Source organism: Caretta caretta, chromosome 16 (genome assembly GCF_965140235.1).
Source record: "Caretta caretta isolate rCarCar2 chromosome 16, rCarCar1.hap1, whole genome shotgun sequence".
NCBI lineage: Eukaryota > Metazoa > Chordata > Testudines > Cheloniidae > Caretta > Caretta caretta.
Genome location: NC_134221.1, coordinates 13,478,263 through 13,500,794, shown reverse-complemented (window position 1 = coordinate 13,500,794; position 22,532 = coordinate 13,478,263). Strand labels below are relative to the sequence as shown.

The following is a 22,532-nucleotide window of genomic DNA, read 5'->3' as shown; positions in this document are numbered from 1 at the left end:
AACTCCAACTACTTTCCACTAAGGAAAACTATTACAAAATATTTTTTTCAATGGTACCTCACTCCATTTAAGCTCAAGAATATATATATATATATACACACATAAAAGCCAAATGCTGGAGAGAATGTGAAGGTGTAGGAACCTTTCTGCATAGATGGTGGGAATGCCCTAAAATAATGGTATTTTGGAGGAAAGTAGCATATAGAATTTGCAAAATAACTAAAGTTAGGCTACCCACAGAACCTATAGTGATTCTATTAGGTTACAGTCCAAAAAAGGCCATTGAGTCAGGAAAGGCCCTACTGAGAACACATTTGCTACTAGCAACCAAATGCATGATAGCTAGTTCCTGAAAAAGGACAGATCTCCTAACACTAGTGACATGGAGAAATAAAGTACTGGAAATCCTTTCACTGCCAAAAAATGACAGACAGCCTTATATAAGTAGATTTTTATAATCTGTGGTTACCATGTTTGAAATCTGAACAGACTTAAACACAGAGAAAGATATTAGCCAAACACAAATGGGTCTTTTAAAGGTAACAACTGCAGGTTATGAATAAGATTTGTTAATGCTTGGATGAAAAATTCATGTATGTTAATAATGACAATAAAAAGTGTTGGGTTTTTTTAATAATGGCACAGATCTGTTCAGAAGAGACTGACTAGCTAAGGCTGTGAAATGGGCAGGGAAGGCTTCAAAGGGTTCCCTTTCAGCAACTGGGAAACAGGATCTGGAGAGGGAAAGAGGCTGAGGCAAAGTGTAGGGAGAGGATGAGCTGGATAGGAGCAAATGCCTCAGCTCAGAATTGTAATGATGCGTAAACCACTCCTTAAGCATCTAAATGTAAATTTACTCAGACTGAGTTGGGAGAATATGCATGAACTGTATCTCCAGAACATTTTCTAAAGTAAAATAGAACACTGTGGCCAGTTTTCAGGCTGAGTCTGAGCTGTGTTTTTAGGGTACATGCAAGATGTCCCTCTGTAACAAATGTGGCCCAGCAGTTCTTCTCTTTTAGAAACAAACAAAATTTATTAAGCAGCTTAATACAAAGGTACAGTGGACACTGTGTAGTCCCTTTGTAGACAGAAATATGTTGTATTTGGTCCCTAGCTACCACTAGAACTGCCAAGATCAACCAAGTTCCAAAAAACAGTGGAATCTGTCCAGTTTAGACCGATGTGACCACTTCTTTTTCTTTATGACTTTGATATCTTCTCCTGCACTCATATAATGAAAGCGTTATTGCTTATTTGAGAAAACAAACAGTGAGGTAAAAAAGGTGGTGCAATAAGTAAAGCAGTCAGTCATAAAACTAATAGCAGATGGAAGGAGAGAGACTCTGAGACAAAGGCAGACAGATGTACGTTAAGATGAGTGGAAGTTTGCACCATAGTCTGGAGTATTTAATGTCTTGTTCCATCACAGAGGCTTTTTTCTCCAAGTTTTGAGTTTTCTCCATTTGTTTAGAATCTTTTGCTAATACTTATAACTGAATAGAAAGTATCAGCTTGGATAGAAGTTCCAAGTTATTTAGTACTACTAAAGAGCTTTAATTAACCAGGGGAGAAAGGCCAGATGGGTTAAAATGCTGGAGAATTGCTATTTTAAAGGGACACTAGATTTGTCACATTTATGTCTGAATAATTTTACTTACCAAAATTAGAAATAACCCCTAAGATTACTATAACTTGAAAGATTTTGGAGAAAGAACATACTATCTCTCTTCAGTTTGTTTATATTATATATATGACTGTGCTTTGTGTAGCATTAGTTTTCCCTTTTACACAGCAACACTGGGGGGAAAATATTTTTAAAAATAGGACAATGTGACTCTAAATCCTCAGAAAATCAGAAGAAAGGAGTTGGAGGCAAGGGGAAGACCTGAAGTGACCTTTAACTTTTTGTTTTTTAATTGACCAATTTTCAAGTTGACAGTGTCAATTCCTTTTAACATCATTTTGCTTCTGATTTGTTTGTTTTGTGTTTCAGTTAATTTGAACTGTGGGTTGTTTTTTTTAAATTATTATTGGTATGTTTTAAAAGATCAAATGTTGCTTGTAGTAGAAACAGTATTGTCAGTTCTATCAATAACATGATTGCCTATGTAAGATGCACATTTTCATCTCTTCTTTAATATTTATTTTATATAGCACCATGGCATGTGGGTGCATTAATTTCACTTAATTCTGTAACAAACTCATCACCAAGCTCTTCTGTCTTTATCTAACTTACAGAGATGTCCAAGTGCCTTTTCCAATGCAGTTCTTGTGAGTGCTGCTACTTAGTATTTGCATACACTCCTTGCAGAATATAAAGCATTCCCTTCTATACTTTTAGGAGAGAGAGGAAAAAACTGGCACTGCAAAGAAGTATTTAGTAATTGCATGTGAATAAAAATACTGTGAGATTTGGCTATGGCATTGCAAGCTGAGTTTTCTGATTCTTGAAAGCAGTAGAAAATGCTGGTTGACTTATTTCCATCTTGATTTTATTTTTCTCATGACAGGAATCAAAGCTTTCAACTGAGCTTCAGAAAATAAATAATGAGGAGGAGGCCTCAGGTGTTCAAGTAGTTGCTTTAATTTTATTATTTTGTTTATCTTTATAGGCGTTGCAGTAGGATGAAAGTGAACTTTTACTAATGGACCAAGGACTGTGTTGAAAATTTTGGAATCTGACAGTAGTAAAGATTCTGAAATCACAGGATGCCGCTGACCGGAACCATGTTAAACAAACCAGTGCTTTTGGAATCCCTGATTGTGTTCATCATTGTGTTGTGTGTGCACACGGTAGTTTGGGACCGGTATTCCTGGTGTGCTATTGCTCTTGCTGTTCAGGCTTTTTATGTCCAATTTAAATGGGACCGTCTACTCCAACTGAGTGGGGCCGTATTCCAATTTCGGACGACAGCTAACAGTGGCCTCCTACCAGCTAGTATGGTCATCCCACTCCTGGGGATTGTGATGAAGGAGCGATGCAAGGCTGCCGGTATTGTGTACTTTGAACGTTTTGGCATAGTTGTGGCCTCCACGGGCATGGTGGTAGCCCTCTTCCTATCTGTAATAGCAGTTGGCATCACAAGGCCTGTGCCAACTAACACCTGCATACTTTCAGGCATTGCTGGCAGTATAATCCTCTATACCATGAAGTATTCTTTAACTGTTTCTGAAGTGATAGAGGTTCTGGAAGTGCTGCTTATTTTTGTCTACCTCAGTATGATCTTGCTTTACCTATTACCTCGATGTTTTACTCCTGGGGAGGCATTGCTAGTCCTTGGGAGTATAAGTTTCATCCTCAAACAGCTCATTAAACGCTCACTGAACGTGATAGAGGGCAAAGGGAATCCTGCAGACTTCGTCCTTCTAGTGGCAGTGGCTGGGGTGGTCCTTCTTGGGATTTTCTTCACTGCTCTATTCTTCTTCATGGATTCAGGAACCTGGACATCCTCCATGTTTTTCCACATGATGACAGCAGTGCTGGGACTGGGGGTCCTAATGCCTTGGCTTTACCATCTGATCCAAAGGAATCCCTTGCTCTGGCTGCTCCAGTTTCTGGTTCAGACACAGACAAGAGTTTACCTCCTTGTGTACTGGACCCTATTGGCTGCCTCTGCGTGCATGGTGGTTCTTTACCAGAATTCCAAGAGATCATCTGAATCTAAAAAGCACCAAGCTTCAACCATAACCAGAAAATATTTCCACTTCATTGTGGTGGCTACTTACATCCCTGGGCTAATTTATGACCACCAGCTTCTCTACATTGCTGCAGTGCTGTGTCTCGTAGTCTTTGTCCTTTTAGAGTACATACGATACTTCAGGATCAAGCCATTTGGCCAAACACTCAGGCACTTGCTCACTCTCTTTTTGGATGAACGAGATAGTGGACCTCTGATCTTGACTCACATTTACCTACTTGTTGGGATGTCCCTTCCAGTGTGGTTGTTCCCCAGGCCTTGTGCTCCGAAAGGTACCCTGTCTGGGGCAGGAGCATTGGTTCCCTACTCCGGGGTACTGGCAGTAGGGGTGGGAGACACAATAGCCTCAATTTTTGGCAGTACAATAGGAGAAATCAAATGGCCTGGGACAAAGAAGACGTTTGAAGGGACAATGACTGCCATCTTTGCTCAGATCATTGCTGTGGCTCTTATTCTGATATTTGATGGCAGAGTGAATCTGAACACCAGCTATGCCTGGATTTTGGGGTCCATCAGCTTAGTTTCCCTTTTGGAAGCCTACACTACCCAAATAGACAATCTGCTCTTACCTCTCTACCTCCAGATACTACTCATGGCTTAGAGACTTTGCCAGGAACAGAGACTTCCTTTCTAGCTAGGGGTGGTAATGAGCCATGCATCCTTGCTGAGAGCTCAATAGAGCCAGTTTGGTACGAAATGCTAAATTTGGTATAGCGGGTAGAACAGCTACTTTCAGAAAGGAAATTGTTCTTCAACTCTTAATTGACAATAAAAGTAAAGGCTTCTGTTTGTTTTTTTGTTTGTTATTTAATAGCTAAAGCAGCACTAACTGTTGCATCCTCTCAGAGGAGTAACAGGAAACCATCCATGTGATACTGTGATTCGTGTAGCTGGTGATGCTGAATTAGGTATACAGTCAGTGATTTTATTTCCAGGTCTCTTCTGGATGCACTGAAGCAGAAAGGGTGGGAAAGGTGAGTTCACTAGAAGGAAGAGATGGGGTCATTAAAACTTCTAAGGTAGCAAAACCAGGAAAATATAAATAGTCATGGTTCACCAGTTGTATGTAGTGGTGTTGTAGCCATATTGGTCCCAGGATGTTAGTGAGACAAGGTGGGTGAGGTAATATTTATTGGACCAGCTTCTGTTGGTGAGAGAGACAAACTTTCGAGCTACACAGAGCTCTTCTCCTGGTGACCTCAAGAAGAGCTCCATGTAGCTCCAAAGCTTGTCTCTCTCACCAACAGAAGTTGGTCCAATAAATGATATTACCTCACCCACCTTGTCTCTCTGTTCACCAGCACAGGCTCCTACAAAGCTTGTGCACTGTATTGGCTTGCCACCGGGTTGAGTCCTGGTATCTTGTATTATTGCACATGTGAATTCTGCCTCTTTCAATAAAAGCATGCTGTTGCAGTGAGGGTGTGCACCACCTGCAGCAGAGGATCAAGTTGTATGAAGACTGCCACGTCATCTCTCATTTCCTGTTGCAAAATTAGAAGACCTCTGCCAACTAGAGTGAAAACAGCACTAATGCTTATTCTGTTTAAAGTAATTTCAAATACAGAGAATCTCAAACTTAGTTTATTGGAGGAGCATGGATAGATAGGCTTGCAGGGTGAAAACAATAGCCTTTGTGGCTAAACTTTTGATTTGCTTGCCAGTTCTCTGGAATAAACCAAGTTCTACCTTTTTCATGCTCTTGATCTCTTGAAATTACATTGAACAAAACTTGCTTTAGATGTGATTTTTTTTTATTAAAAAAAAAAAGCTACATTAAAAAATTAATCTCCATTGAAAAGAGTCCCATTTCCAGACACAATTTAAAGAGAGGTTAGGTTAAAATTCATTTAAAATCCTTTCTTGCATTACTACTAACATATTAAATTATTAAAACAAAGTATTTTAACAATCCAATGTGCTTCTCTGCTACTCATACAATTTGATTTAGTTCTTGCATTTCTTTCAGCTTGAACAAAGAAAATCACTAAAGTCAGTTTCACAGCTGTTTATAGTAAGTAATGTTCTGGTTTTCATATATGCACTAGTACAAGCTGCAGTGTTTGGTCTGTAAATCATTAGGGGGGAGAGAGGGGGGACATTTAAATCCAGACAAATGGTTTTCATTAAAAATCATCCATGAAAGCATTTCTATTAAAATGTAAAACTACCTGCTGCTGCCCCTTTAATTAGGATCATAACACAGTACACCTGAAACAATTCACTGTTTATAGTCAAAAAACCTTTCCATTTCTGTATATTTAATCCTTTGAAACATTTTTACTTCTAGGAATCCTCTCTCATTAGCATGCAACACTTCCATTAGGACCAGCTTAAGCTGATTTATATCCTGCCTCTTCCACCCTCCCATAGAGTACCTGGTAGGGTGTTTGCTTGCAAGAATTCTTGTCCAGGGAAGTTGATTCTGGTCCCTACTACAGTATCTTTATGGCATTTCTGCTGTGTAAAGGGGCCACACCGGTTCCCTGGGGTAGAACCCCAGCCATAGGGCAACATGGGGCAACCTAGGCAGCTTAGCACCATCCTGTGTGGCCCCAAGTTTGGGACTGGAAGTGTGTAGACGTTAGCAGAAGGATTGCCCAGAGAGCACTGTGTGCTCTGGTTATTCTCTGCTGCAGAGTCAGACCACCTCCAATCATGCTGGGATGCACTGGCCCCTGGAACAACTCAGAGAATATCACATTTGCCCACCCTCCTCCAACCCCCTGGGCCTTCTCTTTCTGGACCATGCCTCCTGAGACACACAGCACAGAATCTCTCCTAGGACTTTAAGAACGGTCAGAAAATGACTGTGATTAACAGAGCAATAGGCTGTGAGGCACTGCTCCAAGGAAACAGCCCTGGAGAGATGGATGGTGCAAGAGTACAGTGACCCTTAGGAACAGTGAATCCAACATGCTGCACAGATTAGTAATTCTCATGTTCCACCTGTGAGACAGAGTAGGACATTCTTTCTACATCTGTCTTCAAATCACATTGAGCAGAGCACAGAAGGGAAAGGAGAGAGGAACCAACTCTCTTAGCAGGAAAATGCTACTTTAAAAAAAAAGTTAATTAGAAAGATGGGGTCTTTTTCCCACAATAACTAAGAAAAAGCCTTAGCTACCACCCATCCGGTGTTCTGCACTTGGTAACAAAGCATTCAGGTGAAGGTTGATATAGCACCAAAGCCATAAAACGAAGCACCAGAACTGAAGGTTACTCTGTCCCCTGGTTATTGACATCAAAACAAGTTCTGAAAAAGGTAGGAAAGATCAGACTCTTGTTTCTAATAGAAGCCTTGGTGAATCTGAGCAAAATTACCACTGTTATCCCTACCTAGCATACTTATTCCTGCTACTGCAGTGATTTCAGATGCATCAAAAAATCCTGTTTGACCTACTGAACCTTTTTTAGCTGCTCAGTTTAAAACTGGCACTCTTGTTCCACCCAGCAAAGTCCCAGCCATTACTTAAGAGCCGCTTTTACCATAAATAAACTCAAGAATTTAATCTATTTCTTCGTTGCAACTAGTGTTTGAGACAAATACCAGAGACAGGCATCATGCTTAGAAAAAGTAATGTAGCAATAAGGCTTGGAGCCGTGTTGCAGAAATCCATTTCTAACCTGCTTTAATCTGATACAGAGCCTGAGACAATAGGATGTCTTGGGTCATTCAGTCCATTCCACCTGCAACAATGCAAGATCATCTGCACAATTTTGTTTTCATCTAGTTTATGAACACAATTGAGGGTGTCTGTTCTGTTGGCAGATTATTCTATTCAAGTGACCTCTTAGAAACTGTCTAAAGTTCTTCTGTGTATTTTCCCAAGTGTATTAAGTATCAGTCCAGAGATATATGTATTTTGCATAGGGACCCCATATAGTCAGGTACAGCTGTCTCTCTTTTTTTTAAGGTAGATGGCTTTCACCAACTGGAAATGATAATGCTATTTAAAATAAGCAAACCATCTAGTTTTCATTTAAGATAAAGGCTTAACATTAATTTCTATAGATGACTTTAAAACTTTTAAATCAAGTTGAAATACTGAAGATACTGCTGGGCTCTATGCATTAATTTTAGCAATAAAACCCTTGGTGTTAAGGGTTTAAACTGATCCACAATACATGCTCTTGCAATTTCTCTGAACACAAAATTCACCCATGGAGACTAATTATTAATAAAATTTACTACTGCTACTCAATCTTTTTTCCTGTTTTTGTTATATTTGCATATATGTTTCTAGAGCTCGTGCTGCCTACATAATCCCATTTATAATGTTGCCACCACAGTTTTATCCACCTTCCAATCCCTCCTTCCTCTAGTCTGCATGTTGCTTCTATTGTCTCAATGTTTGATAGCTCAGCTTTAAAATAGAAAACTGATATTATGCATTCAAAGGATAATAAATAGGAGGGAATATTGTTTAGAGGGTAGAGCATGAGAACCAGGACTCCGGGGGTTTTGTTCCCAAGCCTGCTGTGTGATCTGGGGTAAGTCACTGAGAGCTAAATAGTGAAGCCCTGGTTCATGTTAGTGAGCACTTACTCAAGTAATTGGGACTTCTCCCACGAGTAAGGGCTCCACAATCAGACCTACTCCCACTTTGTACCTCAATTTACCCATTTGTAAAAATAGGATAATACCTCCAAGGGGTGTTGTAAAGATTCATTGTTTAGTGTCTGTAAAGCATTCAGATCTGTGGTGGGAAAGTACTAGATAAGTGTGAAATATTATTGGTCCTTGTCACAGTGAATTCGATAACTATGAACTAAATTACTTGAGCATCCCTGTAATGAGCTGGGAAGTTGGCTTTTGTGTGTATGTCAATTATATAATATACTGGTGACGTGAAAATTTATGAAGCATATTTCCAGTCTTATGTATGGGTACTTCAAAGAGTAGCTGTTCTCTCTGTATATATTTAAAAAAAAAAACATAACTGTATCCTTCATTATTTGTTATAAAATATATGCCACCACAACTGAAACTGTGAAGAAAAGTCCTGTCTCTCTTCATAGATTTGCTGAAAAAAGCTAAAGTTTGACTATTCAGTGATAGTACTAGAAGGGTACATAGGAACATAAAATGGACTCTGTCACTTTGTTTAAATGAGTTTGTTTAGAATATTCAGATTGATGTAATGCAGCCCATATATGATACTTCCTAGAAGGGTGACATTGTTATGTGCTCTTTGCTAGCATCTATTCTGCATGCTGTGAGTTAAAAGCATAATCACTGTATGTCTTTACCCTTATGTGTTGTGGTCTAACACTTTTTGGAGGTTTCAGGGACTGTCATCTTCAAACAACAGAGAAATGATGTTTGTATTTTTATTCTTGATATTCCCACATCTCATTAACTTCAATATGCATCAAAAGTTACTCAGTTCTCCTTGAAAATGTATGGAGTAAAGGTTTACAAGTCTAGGGATTGTGTTATCTCCTCACATACCACTCACCAGTAACTCTTACTGAGCATTTTAAAAGGAAAAATAAGAAATTTAGGCTCCCTACTTTGGTCTCCCCATTCTAGACCATTCTTTTAATCTATTGCTATTGCAGCAGGGTAGGTTTTAACTTTTTTGTGGTACAACAAAACCCCTCTACATAACCTCCAAAAGACTCTGTACACCTGAGGGTAATACAACAGAGATGGAATAAACATAATAGAAATTTTCCTGGCTTGGGTTGTACAAGGGGAAAATACTGAGATTTTGAGTATCCTGAAAAGGAGGTGCCTGTCAGCTGGTCCCAGAGTTGAGGCACAGTGGCTTCTTAATAGTCAGTTCATATGACTAAAGAGATTTCCCCATCAAAAGTGGTTTTTAGGTGACTGTTCCCACTATGAGTAGTGTACACGTAGCAGAGATGCTCTGAGTAAGGCCAGCGCTGGACGGGTATGGGTGAAGATTCTTCTGTCATGCACATAGGCTGAAGCTACTCCTTCTGCGCTGAGGACAAATGAATATTGGGAGATGAGAGCAGGGGGTGGCTGAGAAAGATGAATGGAATCTACTTACTAATCAACCGTTTGACTCCAATGGCCAACGTTAGTTTCAGTTGTAGAGAGGTGGAAAAGGCAGTTCAGGAGTTGGCTGAAGCCTGACAAGAGAAGAGAAAACACTTAAGTAAAAACAGAATTCCAGAATCAGCCTCAGGTCTACCTGACACAGAATCAGTTCTAGCTTGAGTACCACTGATGCAGAAATGAAGGCTTCCCATTAGAACTGTTCAACAGGCACTTCGTCAGATCCAATCCAGTATGTCCAGTCCCTTGCTAGACGAGGAAACTCTACAAAACTCTTAACGTCCCTAAACAGAGATTCACATCTTGGTTTTCCATCTGCATTCATCACCTTTTACTCTAAGAAGTCATTACCTCTTTCCCCAGTGTGTTTAATTACTTTCTTCTAATCTAACTCTGTACCCAGAAGGTGCTTCAGACATAGGTTGCATACTTCTGTAAGGAGAATGGGTTTTGTGATCAAAACACAGGACCAGAATCTGGGTTCTATTCCCAGCTATGCTACAGATATCATGTATGACCCTGAGTAAGTCATTTAACCTCTGTCAGATGTATGCATTTTAATGCTTTCATCAGTATACTTGTTATGAAAGCTTCAGTTTAGGCTGGGAGGATCATATTCTTCATTGTTTATGCTACTTTCTTAAAAGGGATTGTTCTCCCATGCTGGCCTCCAAGAGATCCTTGCCTGTCATTCTGCAACTCTATTACTGAGGGAAGACTTGCACAAAGAGAGAGTCTCTGCATGTGGCAGGAATCAAGCTGATCCTGTTCTGTGGCAGTGGGGAATTCCACAGTCACTACGGATATTAGTATTTATCCTCCCTGAAGGGGTGTTATGAGCTTAATGAATGGTTGTAAGGCTCTCTGCTGCACCTTTGCTGGAGGACCTTAGAGCACTGTTATAACATGGCTAGCAGAAAAACAATCCTTGGCTACACGGGCCAGGGAAATTGTCCTGGGAAACTGCTACTGACACTGGTGTTCAAAGGTGCAGCTAGCACAGTTCTGAGCCATGTAGAGGGAACCTAGTTGTGTGTATCACCCTGTAGGTGTAACACAAAAATGGGGTGATAAGAGCTGGGGTTGTTGAGTGAAAAAAAGCTTCTAAAATGGTTACAGCTTTAAAAAGCCTCCAGTTTCCAGCAGGTTTTTTTTGTTTTTTTTTTGGGCTACTGAAGGATCTCTATATACCAGTTCTCTTTGCTCCAGGTGGTGTCTTTGGCCTCCATCAAATGGAAAGTGTACACATGGCGGGACCACTCTGAGCTGTTCAACTCACTCTTGTGGACAACTTCTCCATGGATAAGAATGAGGCCACCTGTTTGAAATAAACACACATCTGTCTTTCCTTTTGAATGTCTCCTTCCTCTGTGCCATACAAGAGGAGCTGTTGCTGTCTTTGAAAGGTTTGTCATGATAACGAAACAAAAGTCAGACTTGGGAATACAGCCCATTGATTCCTATGGTAAGAATTTGTTTGGGAAGACTCCAGGAATATATCATACTGTTGCTTTGGTTCTACGAGATCCATTTCTTTCATTGTGGACTCTTCACATAACCCTTTGGCAGCAGCTGGGGCATCAGGCCTGCATTGGCAATACATCATTGCATTCCCTCTGGGCCTGTGGTTTAAAACTGAATGTGTGTCACTGCATCTAACTCTCTTGAATTTTCACTGGTTCTACAGATGAATCTTTACCTTTGCGGATGGGCACAGGAATAAACTGGCTATCTTGATAAGTCTGCTCAGAGCCGATGAAATGTGTGCATGGTAAGGTGCCCGGCGGGGCTCGGACCATTCTACGTGTGATGCCATCTGCAATTCCACAGTAGACAAAACTTTTTTTAAAAAAACTTAATAAATCATTTGACCTGACAATAAATAAACTCCTGTTAAGATTCAATTTTAGACTATTTAATCCATCAAATAACAAAAGCTTGATCAAGTTTAATAATCAAAGATTAATTAGCACAATACAAACAGGAAAGAGTTAATACTTGACCAGTCTAGAAATCATGCTTTGCAGAAAGGACATCTCGGCTCTGTTCCAAAGCATTAACTCACTTCTCCTTATATTTATACCCCATTTGTCATGCACAGGAAACTCTCTAAATGCCTTTATTTCATGATGAACCCTACTTTTCCTTTCCTATGCATTTTGCACCTACTGTCCGAGGTTCTTGGGCACCTGTACCTAATTAGTTTAACAATCTTGCATCAATTATAATAGTTGCTTATTACTTTAACAAAGCTCAGCATAATATTATTTTGTGCTCAATAATCTCTACATACGCCAAGAATAAAAGCTTACACGCAGCTTTTTATAAATATTTTAGTACAGAGCTTTCTGGGAGGGCTTGTTCAGTTAGCAGATCCTATAAAATGTGTAATATCAACTAAATACTGTTAGCTACCAATACTTTCTGGTTAACCTCTGCAATCATAGCCTCTGCACTGACTGGAAAACTTAATCCCCTCATTACATTATATATACCCTCCATCGTTTCACTAATGAAAATTCTTTCCTTGCTCATTTTCTCTTTTTATTGGAAAAAGATTAAGGTTTATCTGGCAGTACAGAAACTAACACTGCTGTCTTTTGTCTGCGTTCTCATCTGTGCCCTGGCACGTTAACAAGTGTTACCCTTATCTGCAACAACATGCAGTGCTTTCTGAGCAGAGTCCTCCACTTAAGCAAAACGCATCTTTGGCACCACTCTCCTTTCTGTAACAGTACAGATGTTTAACTGCAGCTCCAGAGTCTTATGCTGAGTTTAGGCACAAATTGTGATTACAACAAAGTGCAAAGCTTGATGATTTGCACTTTGGGAAGAATGTCTTTTGCTTGATTTTTTTTTTAAATTTATGTATTTTTAAAAGAGACCTGAGGATTGTACCTGTTTTAAGGCACATTAAAATTTGAGATGAAATGGATTAACCGTGCCCCTGGAGCTAATTAGTTCCCATGTTAGACATATACTAAGTGTAAAACGTGCACCAATAGTTAGAAGCCCGTGGCAACTTCCATCTGTCGAGAAAGAGAGGATACACAGATCTTATTTTGATTTGGCCTCATCTATGTGTTGCCATAGTCCACTGGTCGCTCTCTGATCTCTTGTATGCTATCCAATTCATTCTTGTTTTCAATGTTTGCGTTTGTTTTGTATGTTTGCTGAATTTTAGACCAGTGTTGGGGGGGTAAGTGCAAGGTTTTTATTCTTCCTCCCCTTACACAGAGCAAGCTGCGGTAGCAATATTCTTAGTCTTGACCCAGGACAACAGAAAAGGTTAATGGGTATATATCCTGAAGGGATCTGTGTTTACAGCTGGGAGGTGGGGGTGTCAATATAAATAATTTAGTGCAGCAGCAAAGTTTTATTAAAGAAACAAAAATGAGCAAAGTGGTTTCACTGTGCTTATCCCTAACCTGGGGGAACCTGGAGAAACTGCTCCTTCCAGCCCAGGTCAGGGTGGAGAAGCATTTTCAAGGCTGCTGTAGGAAGCTCTAGAATGAAGTAAGGGTCTGTAGCACTGCAAAGAAGACACTCTTTGGAAGGATCAAAGAGTAGTTGTGAAGGGCTCAAATCTTGAACAAGGAAGGGTCAGATACTTGCTGAAGGAAGTTACTCAGTAATACTAAATTGAAAGGATTTCAGGAACACCAGCAGTGGATCCTAATATTGCAAGGTCTGGATTTAATAAGTAAAAATTTAATAAGATTGTGGGTACCACTGTCTCTGTACTTTAAGCAGATTGTATGGGTATAGTATAGCATTAAACTCGGGCATTTGGTGTCAGAGTCAGAAATAATGTAAAGTTTTTATTTCCAGGAATGTTTTTGGATTTAAATCACAGATCCTTGGTCCAGTGACCAGCAACAAAGGAAATGAGTCATTTGAGCCAGCCTGCTAAAAGTGGGATTAAGAATCTGGCCCCTAAAAGTACAAAAGGAATGATGTCGCTTTAAACAAAGGTTCCCTGAACCATGATGGTGGCTGCACTAGCTGGATGTGGCCACATGACCACTGAATGATTCAGAGGACACAGTACAATCCGTGCTACTTTCCGCCCGTAACCAGGAGACAAGGGTGCACTTCAGTGTATGGCAGAATAATATGAATCTTACTGGTGTGAGAGCCAGGGATGAACCAGAGACAGCTGTTCTCCTGTGTGGCATTCTCCAGAGCTATCCAGAGGCCCAGAACCCTGCCCAGCGGCTCTGTGTACAGAAATGTGGCATCCTGGTGTGGTCTCACTGAAACCAATAGACACCTGGTTACCTTACATTTTAAAGACTGTTGAATTAAGAGTAATTGAAGGTCTATGGGGCTTTCCTTTCTCTGCCCTCTTGTGACTGCCATATGAATCCTGCTAGAAGTGACAACAGTGAGTATGCACGCTCCTGACAGCGCTGGCTTCCATTTCAACCAAGTCAAAGGGATGCAGAAGTTCACTGGCTGCATGCCTGCTACCACCACCAGCCCCCATAGACAGACAGACAGACACCATCACTTGCAGAATCTCACCGCTGTAGAGGTGGGGGTGGGTGAGTATATCTATTGATAGTGTGCAGGGAGAGACTGATACTGTCCCCTTCCCAATAAGTTCTCAGCTCATGTCCCATTTATTCTAAGGGCAGTACTGCAAGGATAACTTATTCCAAGTCACATTTGAGGCTTATGGGAATTACTTTCGCTTTACAGCAATCCCTGAAAGACAAGGAAACTTGACATACAGTTAGGAAATTCCCCCGATCACTTGTCCTTTCCCATCTGCCTGACATCTTACTTCTTTGGAAATCTCAAGTGTGTTGCGAGAGTCGCCCCCACTGCAATCATAACACATGGGAGTGGGTCACTCTTCAACCTGGTGAGGATATAAGTTAGCCTTTTGCCTGCCCATACAGAAACAGAAAGGAACCCAGGGTGAGATTTTCACACCCCATTCCCAGTAATTTCTAACAGGAACTGGGCATCCAAACCTTTAGGCAGCTTTGAAAAATCTCACTGAATGACTAGTTTATGCCACTCTCCTGTTACTTGAATTCCCTTCCTCCAAACCTTGGTATCTGTACATAATATCTGCAGCCTAGTACAGACGTAGTATGAATTTTACCTTCACCACCAATGCCAGGTTGCTGGAAGAGGACAAAAAGAGAGAAGAGGAGAATGTTAAACTGGAAAATATGAAAATGGCTTCTTTCATGAGTAAATAGGAGATTGGGGTTACTGTACCTTGAAGATATACATGCTCTGGACAACTACTGGTTTCTCAAGGCCCAGTTTTCTTCCCAACTCCTGTGGAACATCCCAAAGTTAGAACACTGCAGTTCTCTGCTCAGTATTTAGCGAATGCTTGCTGAGAATTTTTATAAATCCTTTCATGGGGAGAGGGCTCATCATACAGTTTTTAAACTAAACTATCACATAGTTGAGTTCTTTCAAGTGACTCAAGCTACTACTCACCTGCACTTTGGAGGAGTGAGTGATTTGCTTGAAGATGGGATCGTAAGCATGCAAAGCTGAGGGAAAGAAGTTGTCGCTTAGTGAAAATCCTAGAACTCCTTTCCAGAAGGGACCCTTTAAACTCTGAGGAAGCACAATGATGGGTATTACATTCTGAAGGGGAAGACTGCAGTCTGTCAAGCTCAAACTGCATCCCTCTCAGGAATCAGTTTATGTGCACAGTGCCCATCATCATGTCTGCCCTGTTCCTTTTGCTAAAATGTCTGGGTTAGACAAATTCCTTTTGTTTCAAGCTTTTTATATGGATTGTAAATTAGGCAAAATGTTTCATCAGATGGAGATAACACATAAGTGCTGTTGACATTTGCAAATCATATAATGAATTTCTTTAGAGGACACCAGAGATATACGGTAATCAGTCTCCTTTACAACAAACTGCGGCTATATGAAAATAAAGGTCTATGACCAAAAAATAACTTGGAAGAGATTTCTGGGGTATGTTCTGAAGGAAAACTAAATAGATTATACAGAGCTCCAGATACTAAGAGCTTAGATATTAGAATGGGGAGCACTATACACAACCCTAAGATAGATAAATACTACTAAGGGGTCGCACAATTTGTTGCTTCTATAGGCTGAACTCAGTGCATGCTCCAGGCATCTCGCCATTCTATCTGCAAGCTCCTTGTGTGATGCTCTCCCGTGCCCTTCTATTTCAGGCCTTCCCTGCAACACCCCTCCAATCTACCTCCTGTCAGGGTTTCTGGGTGGCCTCCATTTCCCTCCTCCCATACCAGGGTCCTCCATTCTCCCCTCATGTCATCAGTTATTTTTGCAATCCCAGTCCCACTTACACCATGCCAGTGGCTCTGTGCGCTCCAATTCCCACCTTCCCCTCCATGCCAGGGTCCCCCAGTCTCCCACACCAGGGGCTGTATGGCCCCCACTCCTCTTCCCACCAATGGCAGTGGTTGTGAGCCCTCTATCTCCCCTTCCTTCCATACAAGGGTCCCCCAATTTTCCCTCCAGCAGGGGTTCTGTGAGCCCCTTATACCAGGATCCCCCATTATTCCTCCCATGCCAGGCACTGCATTCTTGCTCCCCTTTCCCTCTACACACCATTACTATTTGTCTGGGAGAGAAGTCTGTCAGGTTGTCACCATGTTGAACTATAGGGAGAATGGGCACAGTGACAGATGAAACAGACTTGTTATGGCAGAAGGCATTAGTGGGTGCCAACAATCCATTGTTTGATCTATAGACCATAACAGAAGTGCTTGAAGTTGTAATTATGCTAAAGAGATGGAAGGGGCTCCATGTATGCATTTTTCCCCTTTCAGTTTTCCAATTGTCCTCCAAATGAGTAGAGTTCTGGCAGTGGAAGCCTAGAACGTTCCTGGAAACTTTGGAATTGATCAGTTGTTGCATTCAAAAGTTCTCCCGTTACAGACAGACAGAAATGCCACCAAGTTGAGCATTGAGCCTCACAAGCTCCGTCAATTATTTGAATGTGTCCTTCAGAGTATTACAGTTCTTAGAATTTGAATAAAGCATGATGAGAAAACTCTGCATAGATGAAACATGGGGCATCAAATTTTTATCATATGTAAAATTAAGAACTGGGAGCACAAATTCGGTGCTCTTTGAATGCCTTAACTTGCCCTAGCATTTTTAACCTGGAAGCAAATGCTTTGGATTCAGGATCACTCTTAAAGATGATAGAATTTGCTGTTCAGTCAGCTTACTCAACCCAGCAGAGACTGCTACAGAGCAAAAATGTGGCTAGACAGAAAATAAGTGGATAAATTGCAGAAGAATGGGTCAAAATGAATCCTCCTCTTGGAATTGCTGTTGAGCCTGAGTGAGAAGGATGCTATTTTTGTTTTCCGTTTCCTCTTGAAGGAGCACTTGCACTACAGCAAAGGACAAAGAGAGGGTGGGAAGAATTGTTTTGGTTTTTTTTTGGGACACTGTTTTCCCTATAGAGACTGCAGGACTGTGATATCAGATACTGGATTTTCAAGTTTTAACGGAGAAAGATCTGGGCAGGGTTCCTGCGTTTGTGAGATAAAAATGCTGAACCCCATTATGTTTTCTCTGGGTATTGTTTGAAAACAAAAGGGATACAGCTAGTTCTTTAGCAGCTGGAAGAGGGGAAATAGGACACATTGGAAACCTGTAAGATTGAGAAACTGCTGGCAATGTCACAGTGAAGAATCCCAGCTTGTTGAGTGCCAGCAGTGTGCTCAGAACAGAGAAGATACAGTCTGTCCTAAGGATCTTAACAACCTAGACTGGACACAAACAAAACAGCTGAAAACAATCTGTTGCATAAGAGATACATAAGTTTGAACTTCAGCCAATATAGGTCAGTGATTCACTTTAAAAACTATAAAAGCCTGGTGGAACAAGTGGCTTTTGAAAAGCGATGTGAGTGGGAAATGAGAGGCCTTTTGGCAAAGGACAGGGAGGTTTCCTAGCATGGGATAACACAGAAGGAAGCACAAATACGAGAGTGGAAGGATTCAAAAGGGGCAAAGGAAGAAGCAAACTGATATGTGGGCAGGGTGAAGCTGAGCAGAGGCTTAGAGTTAAATCTGATGAACTTGAACCTGATTCTGGTGAGGGAAAGAGACAGAGCAAGGTTGCAAAGAAGGGAGGCCACAGTGGGAGGAGAGGAGGATTTTTGCAATAATTTTCAGTGGACTGGGGCATGGCAAAAGCAATAGAACAGAGAGGAGGAGGCTATAATCAAGGCAAGAGAATTTACATCTACGTGTCTTGTTTTAGTGGTAACAATACCATAGGCAGAGTCCATGTTTAGCTAGAACATTAATGCAGGAGAGCAGTTTCTTTGTAATGTGCTGGCATTATTCACAATAGCCAAGTCTGAAGGAATGCTTAGTTCTGGAAAATACACCCCATATTTTCTCTCCAAAAGCATCACAGCTCATCCATACCGTGGCCAATCTTGTTTATAGATTTCTCCTTTGGAACAAGAAAGTCACCTAAGAAACAAAGTGCTGAATTAAAGAGGATGTAACACAACCAAGAGTAAACAATAGCGCCTAGAATTCCCCTCGCTCCCAAATAGTCATTCAGCCACCTTGTCCCTTTAAGAAAGTTCCTGGCTCACTAGCAGATTGTTTACATTTCTTCCCATCCACCCCCAAACCCATTACAGCTGATAGTAGGTAACTTTTACCTTTTTCATCAAAAACTCCTTTCTCAAAGAAGAATCTGATCTTGTCTCCACTGGTTAGAAAATAATCTGCACTGCCCTGTCAGAGACAAGAGAGACCCAGCAATGGTAATATCCTAGAGAGTATATCTCGGTGAACACTTCCAGCAAGGAGCTAGTACTTTCCTGCATCTTCTCCCCATTAAGAGAGCAGGAAGAATAAAGTAGAATAAAGACATTAGTAGTTCACACAGAGGCTTTTCACTGTGCTAAACTTCTTGGGCTCCAGCTTGCCCTTTGCAGACACCCAATATAGGGTGAACAGAAGGGTTTTGGTTTGTGAGAAGTGTTGATTTGACAGCCCTGGAGACTGAGATATTCTTTATCCATGGAACCAGTATAGTATAGATAGTAACAATAGAGACTCTCACACCTTCAGCCCTTTTCTGCGGGAACTCTTCATGTTCAGCCTCTGTGACCCATTCCTCTCTTGGCCTTTCCTGAGACCACCAACAAAATGTTGCCCACGGCAGCAGAGAGGGTGGTCGTCAGAGGCAAGATTGCAGTTCAGCAGTACCTAGCTCTCAGCCCCCTGCTCAGACATGCCTCCTTGCAAGAACAAAACCCTTTTTCCTGAACTGCCTAGTGATACAAACTAGCCCTTTGCTAACCACCTCAGGAGTAATTTGAGATTTAGATTGCCCTTTTTTGCCTCTATCTGTACCTGTGCCTGGAGCTGTTCCTCTTCATCGGTGGAGAACTCTGTACGGCAGTGGGGTGGCACATCCATCTTGGCTATAATCTTGTCTATTTGCTCCCTCATGGCATCACATTCTTCTGTGGTGAAAAACTCTTCCAAAACGAGGAAACCATCTTCATAGAACTAGAAGAGAACACTAGAGTTCAGATGGGGACAGAGTGGCTGGCATTCTGTGGTACACTTAGGAGACAGCAGTTATATTCAATAAAGGTGCACCTCCTGGCTGTCAGTCTTCTTCAGTTTGGTGTAATGCACCTTTTCTTGGGTTTTGCGTCCAGATGCTAGATCAGACTTACATCCATGGAGATCCTCTCTGCTAGTGGAGATGCAGTAGAGCAAGGTGCATTTTTCATACACTGTACTTCGTATCATGGACCTCTTTTAATGCGCATCTAATAATCTGCATTTTTACCTGACCCTCCAATCCCACACAAACCAGCCTCTCTCATTATACAAGTTTTTTACAGATTCATTTTAATAATTTCCTTAATGAGTAATGTTTGTATTCTCACTTTTTTTAAAAGGGAGATTTCTACTGGGAAAAAACAAATAATTCAGTAAGAGATTCACAGACTGCGGTTAGGGAGAAAGTGATTACAACTCCTACATGCAGCAGGCTCCAGGAACCAAATGAAATATGCATTTGTTACTGTCCTCATGGCTTAAAATTCTCTTCCCCAAAGGAGGAAATTAAGTAACTGCTAAACACAAACTTTACCAAAATGAACAACGCAGTTTTGTTCTGTTTCAGGATTAGAACAAGAGTACTGAGAGGTTGGAAAAAGTACTTGTTCTAAACTTAACTGAGAATGTGTGCTGATTTCTTATGGTGATTGATCAATCCCTTATGAAATTAAATTAGCTCTCTGGACATTGCAGACTTGAACCGCTGCCCCTTTATTAAAAAAAAAAACCAGCAGGTTATCCTCTGACAGGCAAATTTAAACTTCAAGAATAAGGCTGATAGTTGAGAGAGAGAGAGACAGAAGGGTGAAAGAAAAAAAGAACTCTTCAGATAGGAACTCTGCAGGACAAACCACATTTCTGGAGCCACTTCTAGTCCTGATAAAGTGCTCAGACTACTCCATTTTGTATACTGTATTATCTATCACCGATTCCGAAAGCAAAACTTTGCTAAACACAAGTGCTGGTTAACTGGACAGGAATGTGGGTTCGTGAAATCTGTTCCCTTCTCACAAGTACAGCACCATCAGCCTCTCTCTCTCTCTCTCTCTCTCTCTCACACACACACACACACACACGCACACCCCCCCCAGCGCTGGATGCAGTACTTCCTTGCTCTCCTCCCTTACCTGTTGGATCTGTTCTTCGGTTACAAACGCCATGGCAGATTCAGACCCAGAATGATGAGATAAGTACGCAGTAACTCCTCCAGAGCCCTGCCAGCTAACTCCCCCGCTCCCTGTGAGCCTTTCAACACCATGTGATAAAGCAGGGGCGGGCAAACTTTTTGGCCTGAGGGCCACATCCGGTTTCTGAAATTGTATGGAGGGCTGGTTAGGGGAGGCCCTGCCTCCCCAAACAGGCAGGCGTGGCCCGTCCCCCGTCCCCTGCTTCTCGCCTCCTGGCCTCCCCCCTGGGACTCCTGCCCTATCCAACCCTCCCTGTCCCTTGACGGCCCCCCCAGGACCCCTGCCTCACCCACTCCTCCCACTCCCTGCCCCCCCATCCAGTCGCTCCTCTCATTCCTGACTGTTCCCTCCCGGGACCCCTGCCCCATCCAACCACCCCTTCTCCCTGTCCCCAGACCCCCCATGCCCCATCCAACCCCCCCCTTCCTGACTGCCCCCCGGGACCCCTGCCCCCATTCAACCCCTCTATTCCCTGCCCTCTGACCGCCCCGACCCCTATCCATACCCCCAAACTCCCCTGCCCTCTATCCCACCCCCCTGCTCCCTGCCCCATTATCGCGCTGCCTGGAGCACCGATGGCTGGCGGCGCTACAACCAGAGCACCAGGACAGGCAGCCGCGCCGCCCGGCTGGAGCCAGCCACGCCACCGTGCAGCACAGAGCACCGGGTCAGGCCGCGGCTCTGCAGCTGTGCTGACCAGCAAGAGCTCGCAGCGCCACCACCCAGAGCATTGCACCGGTGGCGCAGGGAGCTGAGGCTGCGGGGGTGGGGGACCAGCAGGGGAGGGGCCAGGGGCTAGCCTCCCGGGCCAGGAGCTCAGGGGCCAGGCAGGAGGGTCCCGGGGGCCGGATGTGGCCCATGGGCCATAGTTTGCCCACCTCTGTGATAGAGAATACTTGGGAACCAGATTGCTATCCAAACAATCAGGGATTTCCCTCCCTTCTCCCCTCCACCCCGCTCAGTTCTTTGCCCAGATCTGCTCCTAACTTTCATTGAAATCAATATTTGCTGAGGTGATATAGCCGTGTTAGTCCCAGGATATAAGAGACACGGTGGGTGAAGTAATATCTTTTATTGGTCCAACTTCTGTTGGTGAAAGAGACAAGCTTCTTCAGGCTTGAAGAAGAGCTCTGAGAAAGGCTGTAACAGAGACTTGGTGGGATAACTCACATGACTGGAGTACTGTCATGGATGGATATAAGCTGTTCAGGAAGGACAGGCAGGGCAGAAAAGGTGGGGGAGTTGCACTGTATGTAAGGGAGCAGTTTGACTGCTCAGAACTCCAGTATGAAACTGCAGAAAAACCTGAGTGTCTCTGGATTAAGTTTAGAAGTGTGAGTAACAAGGGTGATGGCGTGGTGGGAGTCTGCTATAGACCACCGGACCAGGGGGATGAGGTGGACGAGGCTTTCTTCCGGCAACTAACGGAAGTTACTAGGTCGCAGGCCCTGGTTCTTATGTGAGTCTTCAATCACCCTGATATCTGCTGGGAGAGCAATACAGCAGTGCACAGACAAACCAGGAAGTTTTTGGAAAGGGTAGGGGACAATTTCCTGGTGCAAGTGCTGGAGGAACCAGCTAGGGGCAGAGCTCTTCTTGACCTGCAGCTCACAAACCGGGAAGAATTAGTAGGGGAAGCAAAAGTGGATGGGAACCTGGGAGGCAGTGACCATGAGATGATCAAGTTCAGGATCCTGACACAGGGAAGAAAGGAGAGCAGCAGAATACGGACCCTGGACTTCAGAAAAGCAGAATTTGACAACCTCAGGGAGCTGATGGGCAGGATCCCCTGGGAGAATAACTTGAGGGGGAAAGGAGTCCAGGAGAGCTGGCTGTATTTTAAAGAATCCTTATTGTGGTTACAGGGACAAACCATCCCGATGTGTAGAAAGAATAGTAAATATGGCAGGCGACCAGCTTGGCTTAACAGTGAAATCCTTGCTGATCTTAAACACAAAAAAGAAGCTTACAAGAAGTGGAAGATTGGACAAATGACCAAGGAAGAGTATAAAAATATTGC

The 22,532-nt window shown here is 42.4% G+C and overlaps 2 protein-coding genes across 7 annotated transcripts; one reads left to right on the top strand and one right to left on the bottom strand.

Annotated features, from left to right (window-relative positions):
* The first annotated feature begins 2,712 nt into the window (after positions 1-2,712).
* Positions 2,713-4,491, top strand: DOLK (dolichol kinase). Its single transcript, XM_048822475.2, has one exon. It carries the CDS (start codon positions 2,713-2,715, stop codon positions 4,300-4,302), a length of 1,590 nt encoding a protein of 529 aa, XP_048678432.2. The 3' UTR covers positions 4,303-4,491.
* PHYHD1 (phytanoyl-CoA dioxygenase domain containing 1) lies at positions 3,432-20,609 on the bottom strand. 6 transcript variants are annotated; one of them, XM_075120326.1, is made up of 12 exons: positions 20,453-20,609; positions 19,104-19,262; positions 18,404-18,479; positions 18,159-18,206; positions 15,199-15,254; positions 14,968-15,030; positions 14,849-14,870; positions 13,860-13,988; positions 11,432-11,548; positions 10,924-11,050; positions 9,725-9,806; positions 3,432-3,558 (listed from the first exon to the last, which is right to left on the bottom strand). In XM_075120326.1, exons 1-11 carry the CDS (start codon positions 20,483-20,485, stop codon positions 9,761-9,763), a joined length of 876 nt encoding a protein of 291 aa, XP_074976427.1. In that variant the 5' UTR covers positions 20,486-20,609; the 3' UTR covers positions 3,432-3,558; positions 9,725-9,760. The 6 variants fall into 6 exon arrangements, with proteins under 6 accessions (XP_074976427.1, XP_048678436.1, XP_048678437.1 ...); XM_048822479.2 differs by lacking the exon at positions 3,432-3,558 and adding an exon at positions 4,505-4,684; XM_048822480.2 differs by lacking the exon at positions 3,432-3,558 and adding an exon at positions 4,505-4,652.
* Between the last annotated feature and the right edge of the window lie 1,923 nt (positions 20,610-22,532).

Coding starts and splice junctions, on each gene's coding strand:
- PHYHD1 (XM_075120326.1), bottom strand. CDS start 20,485: ATGGCGTTTGTAACCGAAGAACAGATCCAACAG. Junction 19,263..20,452: donor CCGAAGAACAGATCCAACAG/GTAAGGGAGGAG, acceptor GTTCTCTTCTAG/TTCTATGAAGATGGTTTCCT. Junction 14,871..14,967: donor AGAGCATGTATATCTTCAAG/GTACAGTAACCC, acceptor GTCCTCTTCCAG/CAACCTGGCATTGGTGGTGA.
- DOLK (XM_048822475.2), top strand. CDS start 2,713: ATGCCGCTGACCGGAACCATGTTAAACAAACCAGTGCTTTTGGAATCC.